The sequence below is a fragment of the Monodelphis domestica genome, chromosome 2 (genome assembly GCF_027887165.1).
Source record: "Monodelphis domestica isolate mMonDom1 chromosome 2, mMonDom1.pri, whole genome shotgun sequence".
Classification (NCBI taxonomy): domain Eukaryota; kingdom Metazoa; phylum Chordata; class Mammalia; order Didelphimorphia; family Didelphidae; genus Monodelphis; species Monodelphis domestica.
The window spans coordinates 105,839,908-105,862,956 of NC_077228.1; the positions used below are offsets into that span (position 1 = coordinate 105,839,908).

The 23,049-nt window shown below is 46.0% G+C and overlaps 1 protein-coding gene across 11 annotated transcripts in view; it reads left to right on the forward strand.

Moving 5' to 3' along the window:
* Nucleotides 1–23,049, forward strand: part of PPFIA4 (PTPRF interacting protein alpha 4) — a 43,229-nt gene that overhangs the window by 13,445 nt on the left and 6,735 nt on the right. For 6 of the 11 annotated variants that reach the window (XR_008916160.1, XR_008916161.1, XR_008916162.1 and 3 more), the window contains exons 12-26: nt 749–869; nt 1,922–2,130; nt 3,026–3,266; nt 4,024–4,059; nt 4,605–4,738; nt 5,082–5,248; nt 7,253–7,346; nt 7,740–7,821; nt 8,460–8,660; nt 9,775–9,837; nt 10,625–10,651; nt 12,060–12,235; nt 18,332–18,429; nt 19,069–19,244; nt 20,963–21,031. Coding sequence is in view for 4 of the 11 variants with exons in the window: in XM_056815744.1 (XP_056671722.1) it covers nt 749–869; nt 1,922–2,130; nt 3,026–3,266; nt 4,024–4,059; nt 4,605–4,738; nt 5,082–5,248; nt 7,253–7,346; nt 7,740–7,821; nt 8,460–8,660; nt 9,775–9,837; nt 10,625–10,651; nt 12,060–12,235; nt 18,332–18,429; nt 19,069–19,244; nt 20,963–21,031 (1,894 nt within the window). In the remaining 7 variants the exon portion in view is untranslated. The remainder of the gene's footprint in view (nt 1–748; nt 870–1,921; nt 2,131–3,025; nt 3,267–4,023; nt 4,060–4,604; nt 4,739–5,081; nt 5,249–7,252; nt 7,347–7,739; nt 7,822–8,459; nt 8,661–9,774; nt 9,838–10,624; nt 10,652–12,059; nt 12,236–18,331; nt 18,430–19,068; nt 19,245–20,962; nt 21,032–23,049) is intronic. The other 5 variants (XR_008916165.1, XR_008916166.1, XM_056815747.1 and 2 more) reach the window with 2 other exon arrangements.

Genomic DNA, 23,049 nt, shown 5'->3' on the forward strand with positions numbered 1-23,049 from the left:
TAGAATGATGGAGCTAGAAGAGACCCGAGTCCACCCGCCTCATCTGACAGATGAGGAAAGTAGACCCCTGGAGGAGAAGCTACTTTTGTTCCAAGATTCTCTTGAGGGAGGTTGGGAAGGAGATGCTATAAAGAAGGAGATGGCCGGCCATTCTCTCACCAGCAGGCTCTCTCTGGCCCCTGCTGTGTTTCCTCTGCCACCCCCACAAAAGCTTCCCACTATCCAAACCACTGTTTCCCGAGGTCTCATTTTCCTTTGGTGGGGGTGAGGGGGGAGACTGCTTGTGCCATACGACCCAGGGTGCCACGAGCTTTGCCATTTTTTTCTTTCTGCTCTGTTTTTGGGGTCCTCTGGTCTGTGCCCCAAACCTCTGGGCCCATGGAGGGGTGGATACCACGCGGAAAGAGAAACTGGAATCTCTGCTGCTCCCACCCCCCATAACCACTCTGGGTGGTTTGATTCAGGGTCCTGCCGTCTCCTGGTCCTAAGCAGAGTGAGAGTGGCGAAGGGCAGTGGGGAGCTGAGGAATGCGCAGGCATCAGAGATTAGTTCCAGGCCAGAGACCCTTCCTTAGCCTTCCCTTCTTTTGTGGTCTCCAGGCTTGACAGGCCCAGCCGATAATCTAGCTCGGGGTAGACCACTGGGGGCGGGGAGGTCCAACTCAGTCCTTCTCTGGTTCTGTCTGGTCTGGAAGGCATGACGTCCGGGCTTTCCTGTGCTCAGGAGCCATTCTCCCCTTCTTCCTCAGGTCCCACATGGGCAGTGCTGCGGACCTTCGGTTCTCTATGAGTGCCGGAGCCCACGCTCCTGCTGGCCCTACCCCCAGTCTTCACCGCAGATTTTCTGCCCTTCGAGAGGAGCCCACCAAGGTAAGGAGTGGAGGAGAAGCGGGGGAGGGCTCCCTTGGGACCTTTGGGGTCCAGCCTGCCGCGTGCCTGGCTCCAGTTACGCCGGCGGCTGGCGTGTGGTGCAAATCCTCACCCATCAGCCCTCCCCTCGACCACTGACAGCTGCAGCCTCGGGGGCTCAAGGCCGTCTGTCAGTGGTGACAGCTGTGGGGCCCCCAGGACCCCCTGAGCCTCCCTCCTCCCTGAGGAGGGGGAGAGGGGGGTAGGACTGGCAGGTAGCCAACTAGTTCCTGTGGCATCAGAGGTGTGTGAGTGAGTGTGTGTGTGTGTGTGTGTGAGTGTGTGTGTGTGTGTGTGTGTGTGTGGGGACAGGGAAGGCATTTGGGAGTGGTATCAGAAATGAGGCTGCCTTTTATTACTGAGGCCCTTGAAATTGCACCTGGAGTTTCCTGGGAGATAACAGAGCCAATGGGCTTCCTTTTTGCCTAGAAAGATGATTCCCTGCATTGTGCTGCCTTACATTTCCTCAGGCTTCCCCTCCCCTCTCCTTCATGGGGCTCAGACTGGGTAAAGGCTCTATCTAAGGCCTGGGGAGGTCCCGTGCCCTCTGTAGTTGAACAGAGCACTCTCCCCCTCCCTCCAGTGTCTTTGCCTCGGGCCTCCTTCACCTTCCCTCTTCATTCTTTTCTTTTCTCCCATCTATATCCACTCTAGTTTGGGTATCTAGGAAAGAATTACCAAAGGGAGTGGGTGAATCCCAGCCCTCGAACATGAGGCACTGCTGGGCCTTCTTTTAATTTCTCCTTTGCTTGGAGGGTCTAAACATAGTTGTACTGGAGGATGGGGGTGAAGGGAGACCAAAAGCCTTTCAAGGTCCATCTATGGATGTGTAACGGCTTTGAATAATTGAAGACTGCTCACTCCTCTCCTCTGTAGCAAGGGCTAGTGGTGTGTGTGTGTGGTGGGATAAGTGGAGGATGAAGAGAAGGGGTGAGGGCCTGAAGGGGGTTCTGCCACCTCAGCTGGATGTCTAATTGCCACTCTCCTTTTCCTACTCCCCAAACCATGTGAAGGACTGGGAACCGTCGCCACTCTCCGGGGTGCTGACTTCCACGGCCGCCCCCGCCTTTGATAGTGACCCTGAGATCTCAGACATAGACGAGGATGAGCCAGAGGGGCTGGTGGGCTCGGTGGGCGTCATCTCTCCCAGTGGTCACTCGGATGCTCAGACCTTGGCCATGATGCTTCAAGAACAGCTGGACGCCATCAATGAAGAGATCAGGTTTGAGGCAAGGCCAGCCTGATTAGGGGCAAGGGGATAGTGATAGAGGTTGGAGGGAATAATGCAAATTATAAGATATTTTGCAAATATAGTATATAATTATATATAAGCTGGGGAGACATCCCTGGAGTCAGCTCAGGAATTCTATTTCGTACCGCGGGGTATCACCAAGGCTGTTGTTCATCTCAGTGGAGAGCCCCAGGTGCCTTCATTTGGCTTCCTAGAACCCAAATGAAGGGGACAATAATGGTATATCTGACTAGATTGGTTTTCAAAGTGGGGAAATTAGGAAGAGGAAAGTTGTAGGGCCCATGGGAGAAGGACGCTGTGTGCCTTTCTTGGCTGGCTCCCAAACTCCTCTGCTCTCCATGGAATCTCAAAGGAGTCACTGGTGAGAAACCATGAACCAGGAGTGCTGTCATGATCCCAGGGGGACTGGTAGCTGGTAGTTCCTCAGAATGTGAAATCATGGATCCAAAGTGGAATGGATCTCATAGGCCATATAGTATAATCCAGATGAGGAAACTGAGGCAGAGAGCCACGAAACAGCGTATCCAAGGCCACACAGTGACACAGTGAGTTTGGATGAGACCTCGGACCCCTGGCTCAATCCATCTTCCAGCCTTTGCTGTGTACCTTTCTGGAGGCTGTTGTGAAGCTTGGGGTGTAGATGAGGACAGTCCTGGAGCTAGGAGGAAGGTGGGAAGGCTTCTAACTAGCAACCAGGGCAAACTCCCTCCCTGCCAGGAGACACTGAGTATAGCTTGGGAGGGTGGAGAGAGTTGAGTGACTCTGTGTGATGTGATTTGGGGGTGAAGGGATTTCCTTGGTATAGAGACTTTGTCCCTTTGGGTCAGAGAGCCCAATGGCTGAGTCTGGTTTTCTTACCCACCAGGATGATTCAGGAGGAGAAGGAATCGACAGAGCTCCGAGCGGAAGAGATCGAGACACGGGTAACCAGCGGCAGCATGGAAGCGCTGAACCTCACCCAACTGCGCAAACGCAGCTCAATCCCCACCTCGCTGACCGCCCTGTCTCTGGCCAGTGCTTCTCCACCCCTCAGTGGCCGCTCTACACCCAAACTCACCTCCCGCAGTGCAGCCCAGGACCTGGACCGGATGGGTGTCATGACCTTGGTGAGACCTGCCTCCTGGGTCTCCTGAATCTTCCTAGGAACCCAGGATGTCACGAGTCTCTGCTTTAGAATTGATGAAGGTCTTGGGGCTGAGGTTGCCTTTGGCTGGGAGAGTCTTATCTCTCATATTTTCTGGGAGTAGGATGTTATCTGCCCATGATGCCAGTCCTTACGGGTCAGACTACTGACTTGAGTTTCTTGGGGACTGGAGAGGTCCTGTGAGACATATCTCTGGGGGAGAGAGAGAGAATTAGCTGCTTTCCCTGGAGACGTAAGTTATCCCCAAGATGGTTACTACATCCGGGCCTAGGGGATAGCCCCCTCCTGTCATTCAAGGGAGAGTTCTGTCTACGGAGAAAGTCAGGATCAAATTCCCTCTCACCCCCAAGGCTCTAGGTCTCTGGGCAGTGCTTTTAAGTACTCTCCCTGGATACCCCAAGATCCTGTGGGAAACTGACCCACAGGGATTAGAGGATCAGAGCATTTTGTAAAGATCCTCGAAGATCCTCCAGCTCCAGCTCTCTTTTCCAAAGGGAGCTATCGAGAGGCTCAGTGACTTGTCCCTTAAGGTCATGCACGTTGTAAGCTGGCAGAGCTGGGCTTCAGGTTCATCTCCTCTGATGCCCTCTCCAGTCTCTTCCCACTAAACCATGCTGCCTCACCCTGTTGTCCCCTCTCATGCATGGGCCTGGCTGCCGGCTTTTGGAGTAGCTGGAGAGGAGTTTGTATGTTCCACTTTTCTTCTCTTTCTCTTGCAGCCGAGTGACTTGAGGAAGCATAGGAGGAAGCTACTGGTGAGTGCTTAATGGGTACCTGGGGCACCAAGGGGTCCCCTGGGATGCCTTCCTTCCCCTCGTTCCCCAGCCCTGGACAGAGAGAACAGAGTCTCGGCAGACAGTGGAGGCTGTGAAAGTCTGCCCTGAATCTGTCCTAATATCATTAAACTACCTGTTACCAGGTGGCTATCAAGACATGAGTCCAGGGCAGCTAGGTGGACACTTCCTAGCTGGGTGACCCTGGGCAAGTCACTTAACCCCCATTGTTTAGCCCTTATTGCTCTACTGCCTTGGAACCCATACTTGGTATCCATTCTAAGACAGAAGGTAAGGGTTAAAAAAAAAAAAGAAATAGGTACTACCTTTCCTTGACCTTTCCTGACCTCCTGATTGTCCAGTTCCCTAAGACCCAGGGGAGGCCTCTCCTTCCCACTCAGTTGGGAAGGCTCTAGGCTCTGCCTTCTTGGAGGCACTGGCCATTTGGGTCAGTGGATAGGCGCTGACTGGTTGGCAGGCAACAGCATCTCTGCCCTGCTCCCCTCATGGCTTCACTGTCTGTTTAGTCACCAGTGGCTCGGGAAGAGAACCGAGAAGATAAAACCACCATAAAATGTGAGACTTCTCCTCCTTCCTCACCCAGGACTTTGCGGTTAGAGAAGCTTGGCCATCCGGCCCTGAGCCAGGATGAAGGTAAAAGGTAAGTGGAGCAGGGCTCACCTCTGTTCCTTTGCCTTCTCTCAAATCTATAGTGTGCACCTTCGACACAACAGTCTATGGGATATACAAAGGAGTCTGAAACACAGTCCCTGTCCTCCTAGAGATTATACTCTGGTAGAGGATCTCACCCATACCCCTGCCCACAGACAGGAGGGTATCCCACCTATCCCAGGCACAGAGAACTCTGAGCCTCTCCTTGAAGCATCTCCAAAGAAGGAGATGGCCCCCAACCTCTCTTGGCCTCTTGCTACATTGCTTTCACCCTAAAAAGGTAGTTTTCAGTTTCCTCTGCTCCTCTCACCCTCTTGGCTTCTGTCTTCCAGTTCCTTGGATGACCAAGGCAGTAACCCCAGCAGCAGCAACAGCAGCCAGGACTCCCTGCACAAGGGCACCAAGCGCAAGGGAATCAAGTCATCCATTGGTCGACTCTTTGGGAAGAAAGAGAAGGGCAGGATGATCCAACTGAGCCGAGAAGGAGCCACAGGCCATGGTCTCTGCTCTGCCTTAGGAGAGTTTGGGATGGCTTCTGGGAATGGGGAGAATGCATGGGAGACTGGGAACAAGAAGGATTCTTCAGATCATACCTTCCCAGCCCATTTCTTTGGAAATCTAGAATGCTTGAGACTCCTGGAGAGATCTAGGAGAGAGGGGAAGAGAGAGAGAGAGAGACAGACAGACAGACAGACAGAGAGAGACAGAGACAGAGAGACAGACAGACAGAGAGACAGACAGAGACAGACAGACAGAGAGAGAGACAGAGAGATAGAGACAGACAGAGAGAGAGAGAGAGTCAGGATAGCTAGTTCTTGATTGTGACTTATTCCCATTATATCTTGGCCTCAAGTTGGTGGTACTGTCTGATGCTTAATGCCTTTTTGGCATTCAATACAGTGAGGATTTATTAAGTGCTTATGGTGTGTCTAGTGATCATCTGTGGCATTATTTACCAGCTCTATTTATTTTTACTCCTGAGCTCAGACTGCAACCCAGTAGGAAGGAACTGGAAGGGAAGAACTTTTAATATCAAAATACTTAATTGCCATCCTCTACCACTGGAAAAGTGTGAGGCAAAAAGAAAGATAGATGAGAGATAGAAAGGAATAGACATGGGGTGGAACTTTGCTCACGCTAGTGCTTAAAAAACCCCTTACCTTCTGTCTTAGAATCATGTCAGTTCTAAGAAGAGTGGTAAAGACTAGGCAATTGGGTTTTAGTGACTTGCTTGGGGTCACACAGGGAGGGAGTATCTGAAGCCATATATTTATAAATATCAGATCCTCCCAACTCCAGGCCTAGTGCTCTGTCCATTGTGCTACTTAGCTGCCCCCAGGCTAGTGCTTTGTAAGAATCTCAGATGAAGTTATCCATCTCCCAGCATGCAAAGAGGAAGCAAGAAGTTGTGGATCAAGGGGAAGGGTTTCTACAAGCTGAATAGCTTTTTAGCTTTATTCTAGAGTCCTATCTCCCCAGTGGAGCTTCTGTTTTATATATAATGATATAAAATTTCATAATGCTGCCCACTCCTGTATTTACCTGTAAATGCAATGCTATATTCCCAAAGCAAATGGAATGCAAAATTATTGCATAGTTTATCATTTTGAATTCTCCATTTCATTGTCCTTCATCCATTGGTGGGGATAATGGAGATCTTCTTTATAAGATGTTGCCCCTTTCAGTGGATTGCCCATGAGGCTCTGGGACCAATTCAGAAATGGAGAAAACATATTATTCAATGAATGAGAAGAGAACAGATGGATCTTTGTCCTATGCAAGTAAACACTTCTGAAAGGAGATGAGGAGACTTACCATCAATAAAGGGAAGTGTTTGTAAGCACTCTTAATAGCTTAAATCTCTCACCATCAGGACCTGGTGTTGGATTTTATTTATTCACATTTCTCTGTCTTATGGGAATGACAGGGCCTTCTTTCCTCTCCTAAATTAAACACCTTCAGGGCTTTATGTAATAGTAGGTGCTTAATAAATGGTGGTTTGATCTATTGAAGAACAGGCACTCTCCTGGTTACTGCCAGCTGGGGAAACTCCTGCCCAATAGGTTCAGAAGACACCCCAGATATCAGGACTCCAGAGATGGCTTTGGGGTATAGGCATAGTAATCATCTGGGTAAAAGGAGCCTCCAGGCAAGCCTGGATCTGCAGCCATGGGCCAGGCTCCTTCTTGTCCATGGTTTTTCCTTTGCCTAGGGCTTCTAGGGTAGGACTTCTGGGATAACAGAAGTGTTGTGATATCATTCTGACTGTGTGTTGAGTTTGAAAAGGGACAGACCAGAGTTGGGGGGCTGGGCAAAGGTGGAATCTGGAAGCCATTGTGGTGGGAGAGAATCCTTAAAGCTCTGGACAAATGGTTCTCACTTCTATCTTGACTAGAGGTGCCTTTCATTCACTCCCTCATGTGGTTTGGATTTTGGTAAGAGAAATCAAAGGTGCATCTGCACGAGAGACTGGACACTGACATCCCCATCACTTCCCTTCCAGTTCTTCTGTCAGAGTCAGAGGTCAATCTGCAGGAGCCCCTGGTGCCTGCCAAGCTGGGAACCCAGGCTGAAAAGGACCGACGCTTGAGAAAGAAGTAAGGTCTGAGGGGTCTGGCAGCCTTTCCTTTCCATCTGCCATCCACTCACAAGCGCCAATCCCCTAAGGGATTTTGGGGTCGAGCCCAATGATTAGTCTTTCTAGCCAGCCCTGAATTACACTTTAGGGACTGCTTGGGGAGAGAGGCAAGGATGAGCTCTAGAAGGAAGAGTCAGGAGATATAGCTCTGTTTTATTCTGAGATGATCAGCATGTCAGTTCCAGGGCTGGTAATGTAGTAGTTTCCAGGGTTGGGCCTGGAATAGGATAGATACTCTAGTAGGATAGATACTCTAGTTCTATTTCGGGAGCTTCCAGGGTCAGTGAGTAGTGAGCACAAAAAAATACCAGGCCAGATTCCCTCTGAGTTTGCTTTGCTCCCTTCCTGCCAGACACCAGCTTCTTGAGGATGCACGCCGGAAGGGAATGCCTTTTGCCCACTGGGATGGCCCCACCGTGGTCTCATGGCTGGAGGTGAGGCAGGGCAGATGGTGAGACCCAGTGGGATATGGCTGGCAAGGATGTTCTCATTGGGGAAGGAGAGAAGGGGCCAAGACTCCCTGATTAAGGGTGGTGCAATGTCCCTAGGACCTCTAATGCTGATTCCCTGGAGCCCCGGCTTGTTGCCACAATTCTTGGCAGTGTTAGGCTCTCTGTTCCTCTGAGTTATTTTGAAACACCTAATTGGTGTCACTAATGACTTTCAGTTTCTTTCTGCCAGCCATTTGGGGGTAAGGCTAGGAAGGTTTCCCTGATGGTCATAAGCCCATTGTTCTGGATCTCTTCCATTTTCCCCAGCAGCTGTAACCCTTGCTATGGCCTTTCCTACAAGGACTTGTGAGGTGTATGACCATGGTCAAATTACATAAGCTTCCTGGGCCTCATATTCCTCATGACTAATGGAAGGGAGAGAAGATTTGGACTAAATGAAGTCTAAGAACACTTCTTCCTCCCAAATTCTCTGACCTCCAAGTTGCCTCAGTTCCTAGGGTGTGGGTTTTGGGAGAGGAAGACAGGAAGCCTGAAGGTTACCTCTTAGTGATTCATGGTTTTTGGGAAAGGCAGGAAAATGAAGCGATGGGGAGCTCACCCACTCTTTTTTTTGTTGGCAGTTGTGGGTGGGAATGCCAGCCTGGTATGTGGCTGCCTGTCGAGCCAATGTCAAGAGTGGTGCCATCATGTCGGCTCTCTCAGACACGGAGATCCAGCGGGAGATAGGCATCAGCAATGCCCTGCACCGGCTCAAACTTCGGCTGGCCATCCAGGAGATGGTGTCATTGACTAGTCCTTCAGCCCCACCCACCTCTAGGACGGTGAGCAGAAGTCCCTTCCACCCCAGGGGCTTGTAGGGTGGTTCTTCCAGGATTGCTGTTGGTCTTTGCTACTGGCTTTAACTCCAGGAAAAGCCTGCCAGGCTGGATGGAATTCCCCTCACTTGTGGACTTTGCTTGCCTAATGTTGGCTTCAATGGGTAGTACATTGGGTAGTACTTCCTTGAGTAGTACATTGAGCTGGGCCCCTTGGTGGCCCTCACAACCTATGATCTTTGGCAAATCACAAAAACTTGGAACCTCAGTTTCCTCATCTGTAAAAAATGAAATTTTTGGACTAGAGGACATCTAGTTTGGAATAGATGACCTCTATAAAGTTTCTTCTAGAGCTTGTGATCTTAACAGCATGGTTTAGACCAGCCTAGAATGGGCTGGGGTAGGGGAGTTTGAAAAAGCAAGAGGGGACAGAGGAAAGAGATTATTGAATCTTCCTGGTCTCAGGAAAAGACCATGCCCTCAGGGGACATTTACTAGGAAACCTGATGACTACCCTTTGGGACTTCATGTTTTTGGGGAAAGGGAGGAAAATGGAGTGATTGGGGGCCAACCTGCTCTCTTTAAAAAAAAGGGGGGGGGAGACTTTCCTAGTGTTCTGCTCAGGGCTTGTTTGACCTCTAGGAAAGCTTTTTTTGCCATTGTTTTTTTGATGCTCCTTGGTCCTTGTACAAGCCTCATTGTGAATTCTGTACTGCATTTCTATTTGAGGAGACAAACCTGTAAGGATTCTTGCCCATTATCTGGGAATCTTTTGGAGAAGATACTTTGGTCTCCCTCAAGGGAAGCTCTAGGGTAGTGATGGGAAAATGGAATTGGCCAGTGACCTCTCTTTTCCTTCTGAGGCTTTGCAGTGAAAAAGACTATAAGTGAATAAGAATTTAGAAAAATCCAAGTGTTTTCCTCCTTCAGTGTTCAATGTCTGGGAGGCCAGGAAGTTGGTGGTTTGGGCTGGTGGGTTCCAGAAGGCTCCTTGGCAGGGAAAGATATGGTGCCAAGAGATGGCATTAGCTTCTCTCTGTTCCAGACTCCTTCCTGGGGCCTAATTGTTTGATCATGGTCCCCTTTGCCTTCCCAACTTTTTTCCTCACATTGTTTTCAGTCCTCGGGGAATGTTTGGGTCACCCACGAGGAGATGGAGACGCTGGCAACATCCACAAAAACAGTGAGTTTACTCTTCCACTTTGCAGCTTAGGGGCCACAATCGGGGGGTGGCTTCAAGAAATCTAGGGGCTCAGAGGACAGTGAAACTGGTGCATCTTAGAGCTGGGAGAACCCTTCAACCATTCTATTTAGTTATTTTTGAAATGGAGAGGAAAGGGATAAGGGATAGGACTCTTCTCCATCAGTGCTCTTCTGGGGAGAGCTCATGAGCTCTGTTCTGGGCTGGTGCTGGAGAAGTGAGACCCATGCTAAGCTAGGCCTGGAGTGGAGAAAACTGGAAAGGGCTCAACTCAGATTCTCCTGAACTCTGATGCCAAAGGGGCCCCTATACCATAGGTACAACTCACATTGGATCATGGACCATGAGCAAGGGTATGGCAAAGAGAGAGGCTAGAGATCTCATTATATTCTTACTGTCCCTTTTCAGGGAAAACCCAAGGAAATGGCATGTGTGTGTGTGTGTGTGTGACAGAGAAACAGACAGACAGAGAATCAGAGAGACACAGAGAGACAGAGACAAAGAGAGATTGATTGATTGATTGATGGCTTTGCTGACACACACACACACACACACACACAAACACACACACACTCACACTTTTCCCAAATACATCACATACCTCCCGCCCACTTTCTTGCTTATTGTTTTCATCTGAGAACTCCAAGTCTTATCCTTTTCCTTTTGCCCCCAGTTCAGCTGCCCCTTCAGGGCGGGTATACGCAGGCAGAGGTTGTGTGTTAATTGACTCAGTCTCTTTCTTCTGACATGCTGCACTTGCTCCTGCTAGGACAGTGAGGAGGGCAGCTGGGCTCAGGTAAGACCCCCTGCATGACTTCCTCAGAGGATTGACATGCAGGATGTGAAGGTCCCAGGAATTCCTCTCTCCACCCTTTCTAGTTAGGGGCTTCTCCTTTCTGCTTGCCTGCCCTCATATTTAAGTTTCCATTTCTGGTTTCATTCCCCAAAAGAGCCGGGACAATTAGGCATTTTATGCACTCAAGGTAAGGCTTAAAAATTATTCACTGGCTTTTTCTGTTCATTAGAAGCATTGAGCCTTCACTATATACATGATTAACTTACCACAAAATAAAAGCCCTAAAGACCATGGGGAGTAGAATTTTCTGCCCTTGAAAAATGTGCATTTATAAAGAATGACATTAAATCATCCATTATGGGGCAACAAGGTAGCTCATTGGATAGAGTGTCAGGTCTATAGTCAGGATGACCTGGCCTCAGACACTTCCTAGTTGCATGACCCTGGGCAAGTCACTTAACCCCCATTGGCTAGCCCTTACTGCTCTTCTGCTTTGGAATCAATACACAGGATTGATTCTAAGATGGAAGGTAAGGGTTAGAAAAAAAACAAACAAACCCCAAACCAAAAGCCATGCCTCTTAGAATTCCCCATTGTTTGCTGCATTCCAGATGACTGTCTCTTGTTGGGCTTTGAGTCTTGCCTCCTAGATAAATAATTCAGAGACCTGGAGGACTGGTTCCTCTAGGAGTACCAGGACACCTGGCAAGGCTGTGGTGGGGCTAGCTGTTCCTGGCTCTTCTCCTGAGCTTTAGTCAAATCAGCTCTAGAATTGAGTCTCCTTCCCTGGAGAGGAGAAACAGTATGTACATTGACTGACTGTAAAACCCAGTGGAATTGCTCGTTGGCTACAGGAAGGGGGTAGGAGGAGGGGAGGGAAAGAACATGAATCATGTAACCATGGGAAAATCTTCTTAATTAATTAATTAAATACAATTAAAAAACAAAAAACAAATGGGAGACAATAAAAAAGTATCAATCAACCAAGAAATGGTCTATAATTGGAGAGCAAAGGCCCAAGTGGTAACTCACACACTGAAGCCAGGCTTCAGGCAACGAAGAGTTGACTTTGCTTGTCATCAACTCTCAATGATTCACAGTAAGTGAATGAAATTCTTTGAGGACCATATTAGGTTTTCCATTAGAACATTCGATTGGCAGTCATCAGCCTGAGCCAAAGAGAGGGGAAAGAGATGAATGACAAATGAACATCAGCTTAGACAATTGGAAAGAGATCTAATTTTAAACCATCCTTCCTACCCTGTCACCCTCTCCCCAACCATAAAAAACCATAGAGGAAAGTCTGTTATGAACCTTCTTTACTCCTTCCTGTATAGAGGGTGGATTGTCTTCTAACCAAGTGTGACTGCTGCAAACTGCTCCATCCCTCCCCCTCTTGCTCTGGCAGACCCTGGCCTATGGGGACATGAATCACGAGTGGATTGGGAATGAGTGGCTCCCCAGCCTGGGCCTCCCCCAGTACCGCAGCTACTTCATGGAATGCTTGGTGGATGCCCGCATGCTGGATCATCTCACTAAGAAGGACCTTCGAGTCCATCTGAAGATGGTGGACAGCTTCCATCGGTGAGCTGGGGCCAGGAGCCCTTTGTCTCTGGATAGGATGGTGCCTCCGCAGATCTGGTCATGGCTACTTTGCTCAAGGAAACAAGACGTTACTATCTCTCACAGTATCCTATTCCAATGGAATACCCCCAAAGCGTCACTCTTAAGAAGTCCTTCTTTTATCTTTTGCTTTAGTTTCTCTCCTTGTAGATTTGGGGTGAGGGTCATGATCATACCTCATCACTAGGGGTATTCTGGGGAAGAGATTGGTTATTGTAGATAGGAGCCATCTTTTGTCTGAGAAGTTAATTAAATGACCTCTGGGTTCAGTCAGTCAGTCAATAAGCATTTATTAGATGCCTCCTGTGTGCCAGGTGCTGGGCTAGGTTTTGGGAATGTAAAGAAAGGCAGAAATATAGACTCTGCCCTCTAAGAGCTCTCTCATTCTAATGGAAACATGCAAACAATTATGTACGTGCAAGACATCCAGCATCACTGCATTACAGAAAACTGGGAGGGGAAGAGTATAAGAAGACTGGAATCGTAGGGAGGACCAGCTAGTGAAGGGTGTTAAGAGTAGAGGATTTAGTGGTAATCCTGAGAGATGACGTACTGGAAGGGATTCCCTCCCAACTTAGAGGATCTATAGTTCCAAGTCCTGTTCCCTTAGACCCTTAAATGTTGAAGAAATTAAAAATCACTTCCCTATCACAATTCTTCCTCCTGCATATTTTTAGCTGGTTCTTTGAGCCTCGTTACATATATATTTTTAAACTTTTACCTTCTGTTTTAAAATCAATACTGTGTATTAGTTCCAAGGCAGAAGAGTGGTAAGGGCTAGGCAACTCATGTTAAGTGACTTGCCCAGGGTTTTATTACTTGGAAGTGTCTGAGATCACATTTGAACCCAGGATCTCCCATCTGTAGGCCTGGCTCTCAGTCCACTGAGTCATCCCAAGTCTTGACTTTTCTCCTGACTGATCTTTTCTTGAATTGAGAATACAAAAATTGAATTCGCTGCGTAAATCAAGCCCACGTAAAGTAAAAATGTGATTATTTACCCATAGCAATATTATGGTCCTCTAGAAGAGCCTCCCCCATCCTTTCTCTAAGCCCTCTGGGAGGAGGATATTATTGAACTCATCAACCCTTTTATTTCCAGATTTTTTCATCAGAGTTTATGGTACATTGAAGCAACAATGTGATACAGGGAACTCTTGGGCTTTCATCTGAACCCAGGACCAGGTTCTGTTATGCCTTGAGTGGATGGAGGGAATAGGGAAGCTTCTCTAAAACTCATTTCTCTCTTTACCTTGTGGTTTTCTTGATTCCTAAATCATAGGTCCTAGATCCTCTCAGGTGAGAGCTCATCTATTCTGACCCCCTTATTTATAAGTGAGGAAATGGAGGCCCAAACGTGAAGTGACTCATTCAGAATCACACAGCATGTGGGCGCCACTCATCCTGGTACCAGAACGGAGGTCTGTTCACTTCCGTTCTAGGGCTGTCTCCCCTGGGCTCTGCTGCCTTTTCTCCTGAGGTGCCAGGATGTAGGCCGTCTCAGAAGCAAAGGCTTCCACCGCCCATCAGGGCTCTAGAGTGCATCCTTTGTCTCCTAGAAGGAGCTTTCCAGGCCCTAGGGCACCTGTTCCCTTCACTCCCCAGCCGAGTAATTGATAGGGTAGGGGGTCTGGACGGCTCTCCTTTTCTGTTCTGCTGACTGAGCACATTCAGCCTCTGCCCACACAACTGGAATTGGGGGATGGAGCCTCTCAGCCCAAGCACAGGGTCCCTCCCTTCTTCTGGGGGGGGGGAGATACTTGGACTAGACAATTGGAGTAATAACCAAATAATACTCACACTCCTACGGGGCTTTGGACTTTCCAAATATCATTTATCACAACACCCCTTTGAGATGAGTCAGGCAGGGATGCTTATCCCCATCTAGGAAATCAGAAAATGAGGCCCTAAGAGTTAAGTGGTTTGCCCGAGCACACAGTGAGTGAGTTACAGAATCAGGGCTGGAACCCAGGTGTCCAGATTACCTTCTTGGTCCATCTCCTGGGTTGCCTGCCCATAGTCTTTTTTTTTTTCTATAGGGATTTGAATGAAGTCCAGAGCCAGTGTTCTTGCTATCATACCCATTTCCCCCCTCATTTATCCCCCTTCCCAAATATTATACTCATTTATTAAGTGCTTACTACGTGCTTTTGAGAGGTAGCTTGGTCTGGTGGATATAGTGCTGGACTTGGAGTCAGGAAGCCCTGGGTTCAAATCCCACCTCAGATATTTGATAGCTGGGTGACTCTGGGCAAGCTTAAGTTACTACATCTGTAAAACTGGTCAGTAATAACCATAATATCTAACAAGCTTGGTAAGAGAACTAAATGAGATGGTATAAGTTTGTACTTTGCAAAATTTAACAAGGATAAGTACAATAATATAGCCAGTATTTACATAACACACTAAGATTTAGGAAGTGCTTTATAAATATCTCAATTGATCCTCACAAAAACTCTGGGAGATAGTTGTTATTATCCTCATTTTGCAGAAGAGGAAGTGAAGGCAATCAGAATTTTAGTGACTTATCCATGTTCACATAGCCAGAAAATATATTAGGCTGGATTTGAACCTGGGTCTTCCTGACTCCAGGCTCATCATTCTGCCTACTATAGCATCTAGCTGCCTTAGAAGCAGTGCTTTATAGATCTGAATGTCATCCATTGTTATTAGTAGGTCCTGGGGATACAGAGATTAAAAACTGCAGAATCCTTAGCCCCAATGCGTATGTAATTCAATAGATGGGGTGATATGGATACAGAAAAGTAAGGCAAGTTACATCAGGGTTGAGTATGTGGAAAAAGTCCAATGATGACACAAGAGGTTTTAGGAGAGGAAGAATTCTGGAGGAGGTGGCATCTGAGCTGGCATCTGAACAAGGAGGAGGATTTGATCAGATACAGATGTTTGTGTGTGTGTGTGTGCACACGTGTGATGGTGGTGAGAATCCATTGGAGTAAAAAGAGGACAGGATCAGATCCAGGAACAGTCTAGCTACAGTGTAGGGTATATGCAAGAGATAAACATGAAATGTGGCTGGAAAGGTGGGTTGGAGACACATTATTTAGAGGGAATTGTCAGCCTAAGGCATTTTGTGCTTTAATTCTGTAGATAGTAGTGAACCCAAAAGTTTTTTTTTTTAATTGTAATGTGATGAGCTCAAACCCACACATTAGGAAGATTACTTTGGCCATGTTGGATAAGTGGATTGGATATTATCCTATCATAGTCAATTCAAACTCTTGCCCTCTCTCTATGTATATTCCTTCTCATTGCCTTAACAATGAGAAAGTTCTTGGAAGTTATCACCTTCCCAGGTAGGAATATAAACAGTTTAACATATCAAATCACTTATATTTTCTCTTTGTTCACCTTTTTTATGCTTCTCTTGAGTCTTGTATTTGAAAGTCAGATTTTTCTATTCAGCTTGGGTCTTTTCATCAGGAATGATTGAAAGTCCTGTATTTCATTGAATACCCGTTGTTCCCCCTGAAGGATTATACTCAGTTTTGCTGGGTGGGTGATTCTTAGTTGTAATTCTTGGTCCTTTGTCCTCCAGAAATACCATATTTTAAGCCTTCCAAACCTTTAATGTAGAGGTTGCTAAATCTTGTGTTGTCCTGACTGTGGCTCCACAATATCTGAATTGTTTATTTTTGGCTCCTTGCCAATATTTTCTTCTTGGCCTAGGAGCTTTGGAATTTGACTATGATACTCCCAAGAGTTTTCATTTTGGGATCTCCTTCAGGAAGTGATTGGTGGATTCTTTCCATGTCTGTTTTCTCCTCTAATTCTAGGATATCAGGGTAGTTTTCCTTAATTTCTCAAAAGATGGTGTCTAGGCTATTTTTTGATTATATTTTTCAGGTAGTTCTATACTTCTTAAATTATCTCTCCTGGATCTTTTTTCTAGGTCTGTTTTGTTTTTCAGTGAGATATTTCTCATTTTCTTCTATTTTTTCATTCTTTTGATTTTGTTTAATGTCCATTTGTCCAATTTGAATTTTTAAGGAATTATTTATTTTCTTCAGTGAGTGTTTGTACATCTTTTACCATTTGGCTAATCCTTCTTTTTAAGGAGTTCTATTCAGTGGATTGTTGTGCCTCTTTTGCTATTTGGCCTATTCTGTTTGTGGTATACATACATACATACACACATGTGTGTGTGTATGTACGTATCTCTTCTCTACTCACACAGACACTACTCTGGTCTAGACACATTACTTCATGCCCACAGTAGCCTTTTGTTTGTTCTCTCTGCCTCAAGTTTCTCCCACTCCAAACCACCGTTCTTTCAGTTGCCAAAAATGACATTCCTAAATCCTAGTGTAACCATGCCACCACCCATTCTGCTCAGTGAACCCCAGCAGCTCCTTATATTACCTCCAGGATCAAATATAAAATTCTCTGTTTAGTATTTAAAGGTCTTTATAGTATGGGTCCTTCTTACATTTCTAGGCTTCTTATAGCTTACTTCCCTCCATATACTCTGGGTTCCAGTGACACTGGCCTCTTAGTTGTTCTTCAATACTACACTCCATCTGAGTGGGCCTTTTTCACTGGCTTTCCCCCATGCCTGGCACTCTCTCTCTTCCCACCTTCAACTCATACCTTTCTTCAAGACTCAACTCACATCTTACCTTTTGTACGACAGAAGCTTCTACCCTACCAGTGCCTTCCCTTCCGCTTGTACTCTATATATCTTGTATGCACATTAATTTCATGTTCTCTCTCACATTAGGTGGTGAACCTCTCCAAGATAAAGACTGGCTTTGCTTCTCTTGGTCTCCTCAGCTTTTAGCACAATTGGCATATATTAAGCCCTTATAAATGCTTGCTGGTTCCCTGTTACCCATACACATTCCATTTATGATCTCATTCACTCATATAGCTTTAATGGTCACCTCCAGGCAGATGATCTCCAAAGCTCCAGCTCCTATGATTTTCTGAGCTCCAGACTCATATATGTAATTTCCTGTTATATATCTCCACTAGGTATCTCAGCAATACCTTCAGACTCAACATTTTGAAATCAGACTCAAAATCTTCCCCACCAAAAAATCCTGCCCTTCTGTCCAGGTTTCCCAATTTCTGTTTATCCTTTCCACTCTCAGTCATACAGGCTTAAGAGTCCCTGGGGGTTATCTTAGTTCCTTGCATTGCTGTTAAAAGTTTAGTTCTTCACAGTTGATCATCATACAATATTTCTGTTACTGTATACATTATTCTCCTGGTTCTTTTCCCTTTACTTTGAATCAGTTCATAGAAGTTTTTCCATGTTTTTCTGAACCCATCTTGTTCATCATTTCTTATGGAACAATAATATTCCATAATAACCATATACTACAACTGGTCCAGCTATTCCCCAATTGATGGTTATCCCCATAGTTTCCAATTTTTTGCCACTACAGAAAGAGCTGCTTAAAACATTTCTGCTTAAGTAGATCCCTTCCCCCAATATCTGATCTCTTTGGGAAACAGACCCAGGAGTTCAACAGTTACTTTAAAGAGAAAAATATTTAGTAGTGAAATTTTGGCAGGCTGAGTAAGTAGAGATAGGAGAGTGTAGTTGTCTTGTTTTAGAAGTGTGTCAGCATTCAGAGACAAAATGAAGGATAAGGTAGCTTAAGAGGATAACAAGGAAGGGAGTTTTTTTTAAACCCTTACCTTCCATCTTGGAATCAATACTAAGTATTGGTTCCAAGGCAGACGAAGTCAAGTGGCCAGAAGATGGGGAGAATGGTAGGGCTTGGGTTATGGGGAGGAAAGGCACCTTGGCACAGGTTTCAGTCATGCTGAAAGTATGGCTGCTGAAAGGAAGAAGTTCTGTGGCTGCCACGGACTGAGTCCAGAGGCAGGAGAGGAAGAGGAAGCCTTTGGTGGAGCTAGTAAGGGAAGGTGTTGTTAACACTATCTCAATTTCCTCCCTTAGTGCAAAATTTCAGCTACCCCCAGCCCTGTTCTAGTGAAGAGTTCTAGTCAGATAGGGGAAGCCTCATGCCTCCTTTCCCTTCCCACCACCATCCTGGGCTCAGCAGCATGCTTTGTACCCAACAGGAGCAGCCTGCAGTATGGCATCATGTGCTTAAAGAGACTTAATTATGACCGAAAGGAGTTGGAGAAGAGAAGAGAGGAGAGCCAGCATGAGATCAAGGGTGAGCTGAGTCCCATGACAGGACCTCCTGCAGCTGGGCTGGGGTGGGGGGAGTGGCCAGGGCCCTGGGAAGGGTATGGCATAGGACGCCTGGCCCATTACTGACAGCACTCCCTGGACAGCCAGCCAGCCCTGGGGTCTAGGTGGGTAAAGGGAACTTTGCCCTCAGCACAACTGCCCCTAGGGAAACAGAGACAGGATCCAGAGGGAGGAGATAGGGTTTCAGCTCTTGGGGAACTTCTGATCTGATGGGACAGACTCATCCCTGACTGTGGGGAGCTCCCAACCTGAAAGCCTACAAGTCAATGAAGTTAGAAGGCAGCTGGAGGAAAGGGGTGGGGACAGAGGAAGCAAGGCCCACATGCCACAAAGGCTCATGCTGCAAGACCATTTCTTGAACCCCTTTCCTAGGCTCATAGATTCAGAACTAGAAGAGAACTCAGAGACACATTTTATTGATGAGAAAAGCAAAGATCAGTGAAGGGATCCAACTTGCCTAAGCTCATATAGTAGTCAATAAGAGCCAGGACTCAAACCCAGGACCTTCAGCCTTCTTTCTCCACTCTGTTGTCTTGCTTCTTTGAGGGGCCTGGGTTCATGGCAGCACTGCTTCTCTCTCCCTTTATCCTTCCCCCACCAGATGTGCTGGTCTGGACCAATGACCAGGTGATACACTGGATCCAATCTATTGGGCTGCGGGACTATGCCAGCAACCTTCACGAGAGTGGTGTGCATGGGGCCCTCCTCGCTCTGGATGAGAACTTTGACCACAACACCTTGGCCCTGGTCTTACAGATTCCCACACAGAACACCCAGGTGGGATGACCTCCCTAAACTTCCACATTCTGTCAAGTCAAGTAAACATTCAGGACCTTGTTTCCTTAAGGGAAATAGAATGACATGCACTTTTCTAGAGCCTAGAGAGCTCTTGATTTGTCTAGAGAGGAATGTAATGATTCAAAGCACATTTTGATCCCCATTAAAGGAACCTCTTTAATGGAGCCTCAGGCCAACTCATCCCTGGCAAAGCCATTCTTGCAATCACATTGCATCTCTGATTGGTCCTAGCCTTTTTCTTAGCTCTAGAATTAAGCCGACCAATGACCTTAGGGAGGCTGTTACATGCTTTTCTATACTCCCACTATTCTTGGCTCTTTTCTCAGAAAATTGGGTAGAATCACTACCCAGTGGGAGAGGACAAAGACATAAACCCATCAGAATTTCACCTTCCTCCTCATGATCCCTCTAGCCTGATATTCTGTTTCTGACAGAGGTGCTAAGGGACAGGTTCTAGGAGGGCATGGTTGGCCTGCAAAAGTTAGGGATGTCTTCCTGATTTCTCTTTAATAACTCATTAGAAACTCATCATCCAAGAATTTATCTGTCTTCCTAGAATCTATTTATGTTTGGAGTCTGCATAACTTTTGAAGGATCATTTTTCCTTTTGCTATTTTGTTTTTAGAGTTGAAAGGGATCTTAGAGATTATCTAGTATAGCAATCTCATTTTACAAATGAGGAGACTAAGGCCTTGAAAGGTTAAGAGACTTTCCCAAGAAAACACAGCAGTGAATTCTATGTGGGAAGTAGCACTTGCTTTTATTTGTCACATTTAATCTATTTTAAGAAGTAAGGTGGGTGGAGGAGAGAAGCCTGTAGTATGAATAGTTGGGGTCTGGTGAGCAAGCCCATTTTTAGCCTAGCCCCTGCCCTTCACCATTTTGTAAACTCTGATCATATTTCCTCCTAGCTCTTGTCTGTCCTTTTGGGACAAAGAATCTCTATCCCTCTGATGGTTTTAGCCACCCTGCTTTGGACCTTTCCCAAATGTGTTGTTTGTGTCTTTTTGAGGATATAGCAACCAGAACTATTCACAGTATCCCAACAGTGAACTTGTTTTAGCTTCGTACAAGGATAAAGTGATATTTGTTGATCTTACCCAGAAATGTAGTGGCCCTTTTGGTCATAGAAGTAACACTAGGCCAGAGTCTTCTGGGAACAGCTTCTAATGATTGACAACTCCCCTCACAACAGCCCTCTTTCCTAACAATTGGCTCAGTATCCTATAATTTATAATCAGAATTATATCCCCTGGTTACCCATTGCCTGTATACCTATGATCTTAAAAGAACTTAAGTAGCTTAAGGATGCTTTTTTTTTTGCTTATACAAATCATGTTGCCTTTCCCTAGACATGTTCAGTGACACTACCTATCTTTTATTATAAATTCTGCCAACCTATATCATGAGTGAACAATCCAAAGTCTGTAGGTCTCAGGATCTCCAATGAAGTCAGTCTCCAAAATGGCAGGCAACCCTTCTTAGGAAGGCACTTAATACAACAATTTTAACTTTTCACATTTATATAACCCTAAAAGTTTTACATTTTCATCCCAACAACCCTGTGATGTTGGTGGTGTGAGTATGATATCTTCCTTTTCTGTTATGGGTGTCTAAAGGAGTCTGGGATCAGCTTGAACTGGGCTCAATGGCTCTAGCTCTTGTTTTTCCTCCTACCCCACTTCTGTTATTCCCAGGCTCGCCAAGTGATGGAAAGAGAGTTTAATAACCTGCTGGCCTTGGGCACAGATCGGAAGCTGGATGATGTGAGTATTTAGCCTTAATTGGAATTCATTTTGGGATTTTGGGCATCATTGTGATTTAACCTTCACAAGCTCTTTTGATGCTGATGTTGTGCAATGAGGTGGCTTGAAAGAAATGAGGCTTGCTTTGTTTAGTCCCCAAGGGCAGGTCTAGGAATTATGGGTAAAAGCTTTCAAGAGACAAACTTAGGTTGGATGCTGGGCAAGAAGTCCTTCCAACTGGAGCTGTCCCAAAATGGAGTAGGCAACCTACTTGGGGAAGCAACCTCTTCCAAAGTGAAGCTCTCCTAAGCAAAGGCTCCATGATTGTGTAAATATAATACTGTAGTGGGGATTCTTGTTTAATTATGAATTGAACCAGATGGTTACTTGGGGTCTCCTCTAATTCTGTGATTCTGGGGTTCTGTGGGAGAAGTACCAAAGCCCAGATAATAAACCTTATATAGTTGTTCATATCTTGTTTTGCTTGTAGTCAGTGTTGGGTCTCAGGGAATGGCATGTAGGCTTTTGGGAGAGATTGTAATGGAGCAGGCCTAGAGTAACATTGCACCCTAAAGGAATCAGGATTTCCTCCTCCAAAGATAATGTCATTGAGACTATAGTTTTTCTTTGTATTTCTCGCTGAGATCCTTCTTTTCTTTATGATGTCTTCAGCATGGCACATACTCAACTATTTTGGGTCCAAAAACTATTTTACTATAATATGTGGGAATTTCAGGGTACAAACTCTATGGGGGTGACTAAATATTAGGTTGCTAAATTTTAGGGAAGAAATTTGATGCAGGGAGACCAATTAGGAGATAATTACAGTAGTCTAGGCTACTTTATCCTGTAAGTCAGTTCAATTTGACGCATCTTAGCTCACTAATAATCTCATTTCACTTTCTAGCTTCCAAACTTGTTTCTATCCCTAGTCCAAGCCAGTGCTCTCCTGTCTCAGTATTCTTGATCTTTTTTTAAATTTTATAATATTTTATTTGATCATTTCCATGCATTATTCATTAAAGACTAAGATCATTTTCTTTTCTTTCCCCTCCACCCCCTGTAGCCTACGCGTGATTCCACTGGGTATCACATGTGTTCTTGATTTGAACCCATTGCCATGTTGTTAATATTTGCATTAGAGTGTTGTTTAGAGTCTCTCCTCTGTCATGTCCACTCAACCGCTGTAGTCAGGCAGTTGCTTTTCCTCGGTGTTTCTACTCCCACAGTTTGTCCTCTGCTTATGAATAGTGTTTTTTCTCTTAGATCCCTGCAGATTGTTCAGGGACATTATACCGCCACTAATGGAGAAGTCCATTATGTTCGGTTATACCACAGTGTATTAGTCTCTGTGTACAATGTTCTCCTGGTTCTGCTCCTCTCGCTCTGCATCACTTCCTGGAGGTCGTTCCAGTCTCCATGGAATTCCTCCACTTTATTATTCCTTTTTGCACAATAGTATTCCATCACCAACATATACCACAATTTGTTCAGCCATTCCCCAATTGATGGGCATCCCCTCATTTTCCAATTTTTGGCCACCACAAAGAGCGCAGCTATGAATATTCTTGTACAAGTCTTTTTCTCCATTATCTCTTTGGGGTACAGACCCAGCAGTGCTATGGCTGGATCAAAGGGTAGACATTCTTTTATCGCCCTTTGGGCATAGTTAGTATTCTTGATCTTTAAGGAAAACAAGATCCCTCCAATTTGAATTCTTCAGATTTTCTCTTGGAACTTAGGCCAGGCAACCCATCCCCCATGCTTGCAAAAGTAACGTGTACAAACTGCCAGAAATCCCCTTGAACGTCTCTATTTACTTGGCATAGAGCCTGCCCTATCCTTCCCCCTCCCCATAACCCACTCCCATCACCTGTCAGTTCTCTTTATTTGTCTCTTGGCTAACAGGCTTGCCTCCTTTGAGTTAATTCCTTTTTATTTGCCCCCTGCTCATTATAGCTTCTCCATCTCTGATCAAATCACCCTGCTCTCTGATTCCCATTTTCTCTACTTTTCAGAGCTTTCTTTTTATCCTATCT